Source organism: Asterias rubens, chromosome 12, assembly GCF_902459465.1.
Source record: "Asterias rubens chromosome 12, eAstRub1.3, whole genome shotgun sequence".
Classification (NCBI taxonomy): domain Eukaryota; kingdom Metazoa; phylum Echinodermata; class Asteroidea; order Forcipulatida; family Asteriidae; genus Asterias; species Asterias rubens.
In genome coordinates, this window is record NC_047073.1 from 8,240,829 (window position 1) to 8,254,082 (window position 13,254).

Sequence of the window (13,254 nt, forward strand, 5' to 3'; positions counted from 1 at the left end):
CGAAGTGTGGGCCTTTGGACAATACTGTTTACCGATGTTGTGCGATTGCTTTAACATTATTATTATAATTATTTGGTGTGAAGTCGGGTGCAATGGTTTGACATGGGACATGTATATATGTACATAATAAGGAGGAGGTGGTGGACTAATCTTAAAACAAAACATCATTCTCCCACATTGACATACCATAGAGTATTAAAGTTACACCAGGGGTGTGATTCACTAGGTGCACCACCACTGAGAAGGAGGTCCATGGTGTATGGTGAACCTTTGTACTTTCATATTGGCTCTACTCTCCAAACATTTCATTCATGAAAAAATGATTCACCCAAATATATAAAATCAATAAAAAGCCAAAGAACTTTGCCTTTTTTTTTTCTTCTTATTTGCAGAGTGCATAATCCTAACCCTATAGGTTATCGTGCAAGCGAAGCACCCTGTGTAATCAAAGTTCATGCCCCGCTGTCCGTGACTCATTCTTTTGGAATTTGATTTCTGTAACTCACCAGTCAGATTAAGCCCCCCTTGTTGTAAATAATAAAGAGAATTTATGATATTGGGAAAGTTGCATTTTGGCACTTTGGTTTCGGGGGAAGTGTATACGTGTGTGGGTGCCAGACGTTAGGTGATCCATGCCTAGTGTGGTTGTGTTATTCTAGGGCTGTTGAGATTATTATTTTATTTTGAGGGCAATTATATTTGTTGACGTTGGATTGATACGTGGTGGGGAAATGAAATAACATGATGGAGTCGACTTTCAAGGCAAAATGTGTTTTGGATCGTTTTTGACGACTTTTTACAAATCGTCAGCTGTGGAAGCGGTATGTGTTATTAGTTTCCAATATGTTGAAATGTTCAGAATATTTATTGTCAAACTTGCTGGAGGATGGTATTTGTGTATGAAATACTGAACATCTGATGTCATAAATAAAGATTGTATTTCCTGAGGACTTGCAGCAATATGTATTTTCTTTTGCAGTAACTTTCTACCAGGAAGTTTTATACTTTCAACATTCCTTGCAAGCCGATCCATTTCACTTAGAATTTGTATATTAAATCTCTTACTCGCTTGAATTATTTACTGGGTTGGGTGGGGACATGGGGGATTTTTGATGGGTTTGGTATTGTTTTGTGTTTGTTTTTGTGTTGGGGTTTATTTAAATGATCTTTGCAATGGAACTTGGCAAAAATAGGGCATAGAATTTGTCTAACATCTATGATAATGAGCTGCACAAATCAATAACTTGTGATTCAGTAACTAGTGGATGACATGGCAGTAGTTATTTGAGTTATTGTGAAATCAGTGGTTAGCCGGATTCGAACCCACAATGTTGTGATTACAAGTCTAACTAAACTGCGCCAATAAAGTATCTAAACACTTACAAATGGTCAGATATATCGGAACCTGAAACAGTATGCCAAAAAATAATTATTCATTTCGAGTCACCGTTAATTTCTGCACATTTTGACACATCTTGTGTTGCGCTACGATGTTGTTTGGTGGATTTACGGGCACTTGAGTGGCTTAAGGTCAAATTTCAAAAGTTGCAAAAGCCCCTATTCAAGCTAAATCGTTGTATTGTGACGAGTAAGATCGGCGTTTCTTTTGCCCGCCTTTTATAAATGATTTTTTTTGGTCGCGTTTTGGATAAATCGGTTGCGATGAACATCAGCAATAATTGTCAGTAACCAAGCAAAGGGGTCAAAGATGGGAGGCATACAACAATGGTAAGCAAGGAAAGGTGTTTCAAGATAACAGGAAAGATGGCTCAAACGACCAAACAGGAAAGAGGACGGACCGTTGGTTTGTTAGAAGCCGGTACGTCGATGCGAGCTGCAGCTCATCAGGTAAAAACGTCACCAGCGACGGTCAGTAAATGGTGGAATCGCTACCAAGCTCCAGGGAAATGTGGACGACCTGCCAAGGAGTGGCCGTCCGAGGGTGACTTCTGCAGAAGAAAGTGAACAAAGCCATAAAGCCTGACACCACTCTCGAGGGGTTTGCGACGCATCCTGATCAGGAAATGGCAGGGGATTGACCAGGGACAGATCAGAGGTCTCATTGAGAGTATGAGAAGACGACTCCTTGTCGTTCAGGACAATGATGGAGGACACACCAAGAATGGAGGACAGGATAACAGCAGTTTTAGAGTTAAAGATATGGCAATTAATTTCATGGTCATGTAAACGAAATGAGTTTGTGTCTTTTGTCTTGATTTTGTCTGAGTGTGATGCTTATGTGAGTTCCCTTTTGGAATTGGGGTGAATAGGGGCTTTTGCAACTTTTGAAATTCGACCTTAAGCCACTCAAGTGTCCATAAATCCACCAAACAACATCGTAGCGCAACACAAGATGTGTCAAAACGTGCAGAAATTAACTGTGAATAGAAACAAACAATTAAATTTTTGTATACTATTTCAGGTTCCGATAAATCTGACCATTTGTAAGTGTTTAGATACTTTTATTGGCACAGTTTATTTTAAACTATTTGATAGTTAGGAATAGTTGGGGTTAATATGTAGAATTTAAAGTTGACAACAGCAGTTATTTTCTTTCAAACAACTCCATACATTTTTCATTTCTGAAACTTTTCATCTGCACTTCCAGCTCAACTGCTATTCCGTGTCCCACAAATAATTGCAATCATCACCCGTTTTAATAGCATCATAAAACAGTTACAGAACAACACTCCAGGATTTAAATATACCCCTGTCAATGATTGACAAAAAAATATTATGAACGATGGAGCAGACTGTGGGTCTGGCCTTCGGACATTCCTGGTAGCTGTAAATCACTTTTCTCTGACCTTCTTTGCTGTTCATAATGTACATTCACAGTACTGTACCAGTGTCTTGTAGTTGCTGCAAAGTTATTTTATAGATTAGGGGGCTGACCCAGTAAGAAAATTATCTTAATAAAGGCAATTTTTTTTTTTTTACCATTTAGTTTTAAGTTATAAATGTTGCATGTACAGTTAACAATAAAACCAACATATGAAAGTTTCGTTTCGAATGGTAGTTATGTTTTTGGGTTATTGCCAAAAATCCTGGATGAAATTGTCCATGCAGGAAGATAATCCCTAACAGGAATACACAATCTGAGTTACGCTTTTTCTGATTCAAATTTTGGGGGATAAATTTAATGTTAAGAGTGATTATCTACATATTCCTTCCCTTTAATAATTGTACCTGAAGTACAGTATAGGGTTCAAGATATGGCTTTATTTGGTTTCTTCCTCCATGATTTAATTTGCTTGTCATGCTTCTATGCAGAATCAGATGTGATTAGCGTTAGCCTACTTCCAATCCTGTGCACAACTTTGATGTAAAGATTCAATCCCTGTGTGGTATTGGCCAATGGAGTGTTTGTTTCTGGCCCAGTAAACTAGCAGGTACATCTACCGAAGTGTTAAAGATGATATTCACTTGAATAAGTTGCCCTTTTTATTGATAACTTACTGCACGTCATCAATTAGAAAACCATCTACTGTCTGTAATCTTTTAACCCTTCTCCTATGTCCCAAAATGGAAAATAGAAGATTTATTAAAGTAAATCTTGTGACTTTTAAAATGACCAACTTTTTCCCCTTCATATAATCACATAGTTCGTTCATTGTATAATGAATGGTCTTAATTATTTTGTTTTATATAACACCCAAGCAGATCCTTGCCATTTGATTGGAGGATTGTCCGTCACGTGATAGCAAATAAAAGTACCATTGCACGCTGAGTCACTCGCCGTGCTTTTTCGTTCCATCCGAAAAGTACCATTGCACGCTGGCACGCTGCCAGCGTGCAACGGTACTTTTCGGATGGAACGAAAAAGCTGAGTAAAAACATCACTGCGTGCGCGTGTCTTTGGTAACGCAGCAGGTGTTACTGCAAGAAGGCATAGTAAAACTACTAGCATTCGGCTTCTACAGTTGAAATTGTTTGTTTTGAAAGTTGTTTCTTTCAATCAAAATGACAAAGTTCTACTTGGATGTTATATAAAACAAATAATGAATGTTTTTCATTCGTGCAATGGTGCGAATATGTTCATTCGTTGAAAGCTGGAATGTTCCATTCAACTCGGCTCCGCCGAGTTGAATGGAACATTCCATCTTTCAACTCATGAACATATTCGCACCATTGCACTCATAAACATACATCATAATAATGAATAGTCTTAAATATTTTTGTGATAAAAAAATAATTAAGACCATTTATTATTCAATGAACGAACCATGTGAATACATGAAGGGAAATTTTGTACTGATGTTTGTTTGTAGTTGTTGGACACCCAAAACTGTGTTTCTCTGAGAGCTCTCCCCAGGGTAAAGAAGAAATAAACAAGTAATAAATTCATAAACAAATATTATTTAAACTCCTTTTCTTCTTTGTTTGAGTAACTTTCACTTTCCCTCTTTCTTTAAGAGTTACTATCTTGGTACGCTCCATTCATAAAAAGTTTGATTGTCTAGGAGCCACCAGGAAGGAATGGTCCATATCAGGATTCTGCTTTTTGTCAGTTTGATGGTCAATAAATTCCAGAGGTGTACTTGAGTTTCATTGATCCACGCAAATGCTCGTCTACAGTTTCAGCGAAACCCCCCCCCCACACCATGCAAAGGCATTTTCATTAAAGAGTTCTCGTACCCTACTAGATGCATGGGAGTCGTTCCAGCTCTGTGACAGCTTCTGCCTGAGCTTGTTTCTAGGGTGCCCAGCGAGGGGGAACGAGTTATTATTGGAATGCATGTCGAATCCTTGTGAACAAAATTGATCGGTGACTAGCAGTATATTGTCAGGATAGTAAGCTGTGTCGGGATGAAGTTGAACTTTTGCAGTAATTGCTTGTATGATAGATAGTTAAAGGAACACGTTGCCTTGGATCAGTCGAGTTGGTCTTTGAAAAGTGTTTGTAACCGTTTGTTATAAAATGCATATGATTAGAAAGATATTTTAAAAGTAGAGTATAATGATCCACACAAGTATCACTCGAAATTGCGTGGTTTTTACCTTGTCGACAAACACGGTCGGCCATTTATGGGAGTCAAAATTTTGACTCCTATAAATGGCCGACCATTTCAGTTGCAAAGTAAAAGGAAAACCACGCAATTTTGAGGCAAATGTGTGTGGATCATTGTATTCTACTTTTATAACAAACGGTTACAACCGCTTTTCAAAGACCAACTCGACTGATCAAAGGCAATACATTTGCATATTACTGACCTGGAGAGGTGTGAATGGCTTGATGGGAAAATATTGGGTCATATAAAGAGCCAACAGTCACAAGCCATTTGACCTGACCACAAACAATAGGCCTAACTGAGCACAGTATAATTGTGTGGTTGTATGGTGCACTATAGTGCCAATAATGCACTGGCTGATTGTGGTTTTCTCTTTTAACTGCCTGCATTTGTTTAGCAGCTGATTGTGAAGTGTTGGGTCATTTATATTTTGCTGAATGCAATAATAGAAAGGTGGACAGGCTGTGGCTGTTTTGTCCAAACCAATGGAGGAAGAAATTACTTAGCCTTTGAAGAATTGTGGTCAGAAAGTTTGTAGTTGAACTTTCTGGCTGACCTTGCAGTTTGGTATCAGAGGAGGCGGTTGGAGTCATTTAGCCTGAAAATGCACACACATTTTGTGGCTTATCTCTAAATTTAATATCATATCTGACAAGAAATGGGTCAATTTCATAGACTGCTTTTAAAAACAGTTTACTGCTTAGCAATTTTTTTCCTGAACCATTTCCTGTGGAAGTAATGTTGTTAAGTAAAACAAAAGTTAAGTGTTATTGCACAGATTGTGTATAGTATTCCTATTTTTGTTATGGATTATTTGTTACTGCATGAGCATAAATGCTACAGGTTTTTGGTGATATCTCGAAAATGCGACAAACTTTTAAAACTATATTTAAGCCTGTTTGTTAAAATGTATTTAAACAATCGAACGGTTAAACAAAAATCAAAGGTATACTTTGCCAACAGATCCATAAGCTTCGTAACACCCCACCCCTCCTCTCCTTGTCCGTCACCTTCCCCTCCCCTCTCTACCCCTCAAACAGTAATCCTTGAAAGATGTTCAAAGTTGTTGGATGACCCTTACTTTCATGAGTTCAACCTGTAATTCCCAAGAGGCCAACAGAAACAGACAGCCATATTCAGTGACAATGACCAGTCACTTTTTCCTCTCTGTCCCATCTTCTAGAGTTTACTAACTCTCATATTCATACTCCACTCTCTTACACTTTTATCTCCTGCAGACACACTTGTAACCGCAACCGGACTGACTGTACGACCCACTGGGGGTCTATATTTGTAGCCGAGCCCGGGCTGTTGGATTAGTCCTGTGACCCGGTTTCAGTAGCTCACTCAACGCCAGCGTTGTCCCGACTAGAAACACCAAACTCGTGGTCTTGTCACTGCGTCGTAGCACGTTATTGAAACACGGATAGTAACACTGTGAACCTGAAGCTGGTAGACTCTACTGGAGGAATCGGTTTTTGAAGGTGGTGTGTACCAAAGTGAGGTCGGAAGGGATTTTTTTTAAAACATATTTCAAGATGGCCGCCTGGCCAACGAGGGGAAGGATTTTTACGATGAGAGAGGTATGCTGGTTTCTACTGGTACTCTGCATGGTGCAGCAACAAGTTGGTAAGTTTCTTTTTGCAATAAAAAAAACACACTCCTATGCACTGGTCTGGTACCACAAGGTACCGAAAGTACCATACCATCTACAATCCCGGCCATATCTCCATGGGCTTCCAGCCCCATCCAATGTTGGCTCTCATTGCGTGGTCTCCACTCAAGCGAGGGTTTTGAATGGGGGACCAGGGGAGGGTATATTTTGTGTCACATTGCCTAACATCTTGACCCAGATTGTAGACTAGAATTAGGTGTTGGTTTTCTTCTGTTTGTTCATGGGTTTCAGTTTGTAAGGCTGGTATTATAAGGAAACCCCATGCCTCGTGCACTGTGGACTTGGCCACCGCAGTCTCCTGTGGAACTTTGTGGCACCGGGCCAGTTGGGTATGGAGTACACACCGTAGGGTTTTTAATCTGGTGAGGGGGTCTATTTATATGCAGTTTCTCAGGAAACATTGTGCAATTTATTTTCTATTTTGGAGAGTGGGGGAGAAATACAGGAAATAACACAACTTCATGAATACCCACTTAAGAAATGAATAGCTAATTTGGCCTTGACTTATCAAGTACATTCTTTCCCAGTCTGACTTTAAGAAGCAACCTTTATCTCCAGTCTACCAGATGAAAGTCTTGTTGGGCCTTTGATTGTCGGCCAGAATTTCTTGAGTTTTTTTTTAACATCTCGGTTTGTCTCTACTCAAAAAGCAGACTGCATTCTGCATTCTGGATTCATCTTTTACATGACCACTGAACTGTCTTTTGTGTTAACAATTGTAGGTGGCGTACCAACAAACAAGAGACAGAAACGTGTAGCTCAGGACACGCTGTACAGCAGTGTGTGCGAGGGCAAAACAATGGACCTCCGCTGCAAGCCAGGACTGCAGATTCTCATCGAGTCCGCTAACTTCGGACGGACTGACACAGAGACGTGCCCACGGGCCAACACCAAGAACACCAACTGCGTCGAGCCACTGTCGTTTGATATCGTGTCACAAAAGTATGATTGAAACTTTTTTTTTTCCAAATCCCTTTAAGATGTCATCCAAAATGTACAATGATCAGAACGTCTTTATGATGCGTGCCAATGTTTTCTCTTTGTTTGATTTTTTAATGAATGTGTTATTTAACCACCAAATTGACTACAGACTGTTTTGTGAGTATTGTTCAAAACACAATTTATGGTGGTGGATTGTTGGCTGCTTTTACTTCATCACCCAACATCCCCAAAAAGGGGAACCTCACAACAAGCTAAGAAACAAAATGAACCAAACAGGGGGGAACGTTGGTATAAAAAAAACATGACTCCATCTTGTTTTCATTGTCATTCCATTGGTAAACCTCACTCCACAACACTAGCTGTGCTGTCCTGTTAGTAAGTCATTACGTCACACGCGCTTCATTTGCACTCACAAAGTTTTCACCACTTCCAGCGCCAAAATTTGCACACGTTTGTGTGTAGTTTTACCTAAAAAGCACCCATTTCACCGTTCAAAGAGTTTTCTTAATCCATCCATCCTGAGAGTGCAGTAAAAACCAGGTCCAATTGGGGACTTTTGTGATGCTAGGTGGCAGCAAACTTACCAGGTCAATCCATTGTTTTTGGTCATGTGCGCAATCTCAGAACAAGGTAAATAATAAAATTTACCTGGTAAGTCTGCTGCCACCTAGATGTTCCAACGTTTACCATTGTTCAAGTTTTCTTGCATACATGTTAATCGTCAAAGGAAAACTCGTAATAAAAAAGCTCAATGTAACTTCCATTGTCTTCTGGTAATCAGTGAAAAAGTGGGCTTGTCGTTAAAATTACGCTGTACTTACAAACAGGATACACTACACTACTAGAACTATGAGGGTGTGTTCCGCTATCATTAATTCTGCTATCATTCATGGAGAAGATAGCAGAACGAACTCTCATAGTTCTAAGAGTGCAGTATACACTACACTTCTCATTTGTTTATTTCATGTCTGTTATGCACTTGCACTTGTTTTGTTTTTCTTCGGAGTTGATCGTCTTTGAATCAGATGATTGATGAGGAACCTGGGGTGGATTTCACAAAGAGTTAGGACTAGTCTTATCTCGAGTTAGGACCAGTTACTTGTCCTAACTTAGGACTATCCGTGCAATTTGTATATATCCGACTAGTCCTAAGTTAGGACTAGTACTAACGCTTTGTGAAATCGACCCCTTGTCTTGCAAACATCTTATCTTTGGTGCGGTTTTTAAGAAATGTTTTATGCAGTGACATTGCTGGGTTTGAGGAACAAACATGCAATTCTTGGGGTGATTTACCTGTACGTGCATGCCATGTGTCATTCCCAATGTGCATTGATTTCAGAAAACGTTTTGAAAAAAAAAATTATGAGGTTAAGTTTTGAAACATGCATATAAGAAAACAGTCCACAAACTAATAAAGGGTTCTGGTATTTGCTTGGAAAGATAGAGTATACAAAATACCACACTACAAAATTTGCATGCAAAAAGAGGTAATTGTGAGCATCAATGCACAGGGGCCTAATTTCACGACTCTGCTTACAGTAAGCAAAGAATCAGCGCTTACATAAGCAGGGAATTCAGCACTTACATCAAGCGTATTGATTCACAAGGCAGATGTGACTTTTTGCTTGTTCACTTACTGTACACACAGCTTGGGCAGATACTTGCACTTTTCCTGTAGATGGTACGCGGAGCATGGTGATCGCTAGCGCAAAATTTGGCGTGAAGCAGAGCCATGAAATTGGGCCCTGATGTCCTGACGAGGCAATGTCCTGTGTACATGTAGTGTGCATTTTATGCAATGCAGTGTTTATACTTCTTACGCGCAAGTTAACTTCCAAAATTGAGAGTGTGGCCGACAGAAACTGCCTGTAATGTGACATTGGTGCAAGGGGGTCAACACAGATTTTTCCCTCATTATGTATTGACTTCACTTACATTACACCATCAATTTGACCATCATATACTTTTCATTTTAGCTGCTATCACACAGCCTCCAGGTTGCCGCCCACTTTATTGTTCTATGACCCTATCACCATCTTCACCCTTCACGTTTCACTCTCATAGTCCTTGCACAGTGTGTCATCACCACTGCGACCTTGCATGTGTCCTGTTTATAATATGGAAATGTTTTATATTATTTTGACCTCCAATGATTTTGATTGACTATACTATCCTCACCACCATCACCTTCCATTCGAATCCAAAAGTACCTCTCACCCCCATGACCTCTCATTTGACCTCTTTATACAATTATTTTTTACCACCATAGCTTCAGCTTGGACCATGTTATTATCCTCACCACCATTACCTTCCATTCGAATCCAAAAGTACCTCTCACCACCATGACCTTTCATTTTTCCTCTTTACTTGTTGTTTTTACTAAATATGTATAGTCCAGTATCTGACCATGGTGACGGTTTTTCCTTACAACTACGGACCCCATTCAAATCTCCTCAATGATTCTTATTTTACCATGATATCTTCACCACTGTAACTGTCCATTTGAATCCCAAAGTACATCTCACCCCCATGACCTTTTATTTGACCTCTTTATTCAATTGATATGTTCTGACCATGGTATTTCCTCCCCATCATAACCCTCTCACTCAAATACCCCAATCACTACCATTTGACCCTGATGACCAATGTCTTTAATACCCCCTCTGTAGCTGTAATAACTCGACACATTGTACGATTCCTGTAAATGTTGACGTCTTTGGGGACCCCTGCCCTAAGATTTTTAAGTTCTTAGAGGTGAGGCTCTGGTGTGTACCACAGCGTAAGTATACAGCAACGGCACTTACTGCAACAGTGCATGGCCCTGTATCTATAATCAAACGAAGCCCGTGGAAAAGGCTTGCTTTAGAATTCCTAGAATCCTAGAATGAAGAGTACATTGACAAAATAAGGCTCATTAATAATAATTGTTTAAAAAAATGCTGCATGACAATTGACTTACCGCTGTTTTTAAAAAATACACCTATTACATGTATAACTAACTTCAGTGTGTGTCTGTGTGTGTACCAATCATGTAATTTAGCTACTTCAATCTATATCTCGTTAACCCCTCATTAAAAATCAACGCTGTGTGACCTCATGAATAATTCATCTATTTTTAACGAATATTGTTTGTGCTGTTTGCGGCCTGAGTCATAAAAAGTGTGTTCCTCCATCGTTTTAAGTGATCAATTATAACTTCTTTGTGTTGATGGATCATGTTTACTGTTAAATTTAGATAATATTTATTCATGCCATATAAATGAATGATAGATAATTTACTATAATCACAAGAGTAGGCAACTTCAAGGTTTTGAAATCTCCCGTCGACCTTAATTCATTTGTATTTTTTTTACCCTTTTGGTTTCTATGGTAACACTTAAATGTATCCATACCAAAGGCCAAATATCTCTCCCACCTGTTGTACTTACAAACTCAAATTTGGTGTAAAGTTGTGAAACGATACTTGCAAGCAACAAGGCCAGTTTGTACTGAAGTGCCAAAGTTGACACCACAGGTTTCGCCCTGAAGGATTCTTGCAGCGGTTGAACTCAGCTCAACCTTTCGGAATGTTTCGGCCGCAAGTCTCAGTTTTCTTGTGTATACGTCACATACTTCCCTTTGTATTGGCATTTTTATGTTTGAGTAAAAACACAACATGGTAATGTGTAAAATGTAGGGCCGTAACAATTTGCAACAATCTTTGGAGTAATGCAAATCTTGATAAGACATTTGCATTCACTATGACACCATGTTTTGGATGCCATTTGACTGCTCCTTGGCTGCTTAATTCAGAAATATAGGTGTTGATTGTCAAAAAAATAAATAATAACAATACAAATATTCGCTGTGACCCAATGTGATGGATACCATTTGAATGCTCCTTCAAAGCTAAATTCAGAAATCTAGGTGAATTGATTATTAATTAAGAAAAAAAGAAAAAGAAAGAGAACAAAAAACACCCCCATTAAACAAACAAACAAACAAACAAACAAACAAACATTATGGGAGTTTCTTAACCTGAAGTGCCTGATCGTTGAAATCCATTTGCATTACAAAATCACCATCATGTTAGTCTTCATTGCATGTTCTTGTGTTTCTAACTCCTTCTCCATATCTCAGATGTGACTATCAGTCTGCCTGCTCTGTACGTGCCACCAGCGGGGTCTTTGGCAACCCCTGCCCGGGCACCTTCAAATACTTGGAGGTACAGTTTGAGTGCACCAGCCCGCCCAGTAAGTACTTTGCCGCCCCTGGCTTTCGGTGACAGTACGGTTTGTTGGTGATGGGTAGGAGAAAGTTTTGTTAAAAAGTATGTTTGGGATAATGGGGCGTGGACAAAAATCGAGCATCAGGAGAATTTAAAAGGCAGCCTGGTATACATGGCAATGGGTTCTGGGTATAAGTTAGCTGGGTTCTGGGCGTAAGATAGCCTCGTTCTGGGTATAAGTTAGCTGGGTTCTGGGCGTAAGATAGCCTCGTTCTGGGTATAGGTTAGCTGGGTTCTGGGCGTAAGATAGCCTCGTTCTGGGTATAGGTTAGCTGGGTTCTGGGCGTAAGATAGCCTCGTTCTGGGTATAAGTTAGCTGGGTTCTGGGCGTAAGATAGCCTCGTTCTGGGTATAAGTTAGCTGGGTTCTGGGCGTAAGATAGCCTCGTTCTGGGTATAGGTTAGCTGGGTTCTGGGCGTAAGATAGCCTCGTTCTGGGTATAAGTTAGCTGGGTTCTGGGCGTAAGATAGCCTCGTTCTGGGTATAAGTTAGCTGGGTTCTGGGCGTAAGATAGCCTCGTTCTGGGCATAAGGTGGGCCTGGTTCTGGTTGTAAGGTATCCTGGCAGGTTCGGGGCATAGCAAGGACATTTTTCTTGTGAAAGATGTACAAAAGCCAATTTGCTGACTTGCTTTCCTTTTTCTGGCAAGAAAGTGTGCTTCCGTGGTCCTGTGGCTGGCTGACGATGGCACCCTTTACAAGCTTGTGGAGCAAACAAGCCTACGGAGTAAACATGTTATATAGCTGCATCCTTCGCAGTTCAGCTTTTCAGCTGCGAGTAAGGATGGTTGGCCTCCCAAATTGTTATTGCTATTATTGAAAGAGGAAAGTAAAAACTTTTTTTTAAGCAAAGTGACCGAACGCTGTTCTTTTTAAGTTGGCACTTCATTTGCCAACAGGGGCTCAACATGCCAACTGAGAAAGTGCATTGATGGGGTGTGACATTCCCATGACCTTGTTAGTCTTTGCCCCCCTGGCTGTTTAGTGCAAAAGACTTCTTGCATACTCTAAAAAAATTCAAGACACGTAATGAATTCTCTACATAGATGTATGTAGGTTATCAAAAGGATAGTGTAAACCTTATCCAGCGAAACAAAACAAGCGATTCGATGAAATGAAACGGAAACCCAAATAAAAGATTCATGGCGACTTTTTATTTGAAGATTTGGTTTCTTTTTCTGGAGGATATAGAAGTATGAAATCTAAAACACAAGTTATAGTGTCATTGAAAAAAACAAACATATTTCAGTCTTAAAGGGAAGGGTACACGTTTGGTAATTACTCAAAACAAATATTAAAAACTGACTTGGTAACAAGCATTTGAGAGCTGTTGGTAGTATAAAACATTGTGGGAAACGA

At 39.7% G+C, this 13,254-nt stretch overlaps 1 protein-coding gene across 5 annotated transcripts in view; it reads left to right on the forward strand.

The window, feature by feature from the left end:
• Positions 1 to 643: 643 nt before the first annotated feature.
• The window catches only part of LOC117297361 (adhesion G protein-coupled receptor L1-like), a 59,871-nt gene continuing 47,260 nt past the window's right edge, over positions 644 to 13,254 (forward strand). For 2 of the 5 annotated variants that reach the window (XM_033780345.1, XM_033780347.1), the window contains exons 1-4: positions 646 to 821; positions 6,251 to 6,641; positions 7,410 to 7,629; positions 11,749 to 11,861. In XM_033780345.1, the coding sequence (XP_033636236.1) occupies positions 6,551 to 6,641; positions 7,410 to 7,629; positions 11,749 to 11,861 (424 nt within the window). In that variant the 5' untranslated portion in view covers positions 646 to 821; positions 6,251 to 6,550. Of the gene's footprint in view, positions 822 to 6,250; positions 6,642 to 7,409; positions 7,630 to 10,298; positions 10,409 to 11,748; positions 11,862 to 13,254 lie in introns of all 5 variants that reach the window. The other 3 variants (XM_033780350.1, XM_033780346.1, XM_033780348.1) reach the window with 3 other exon arrangements.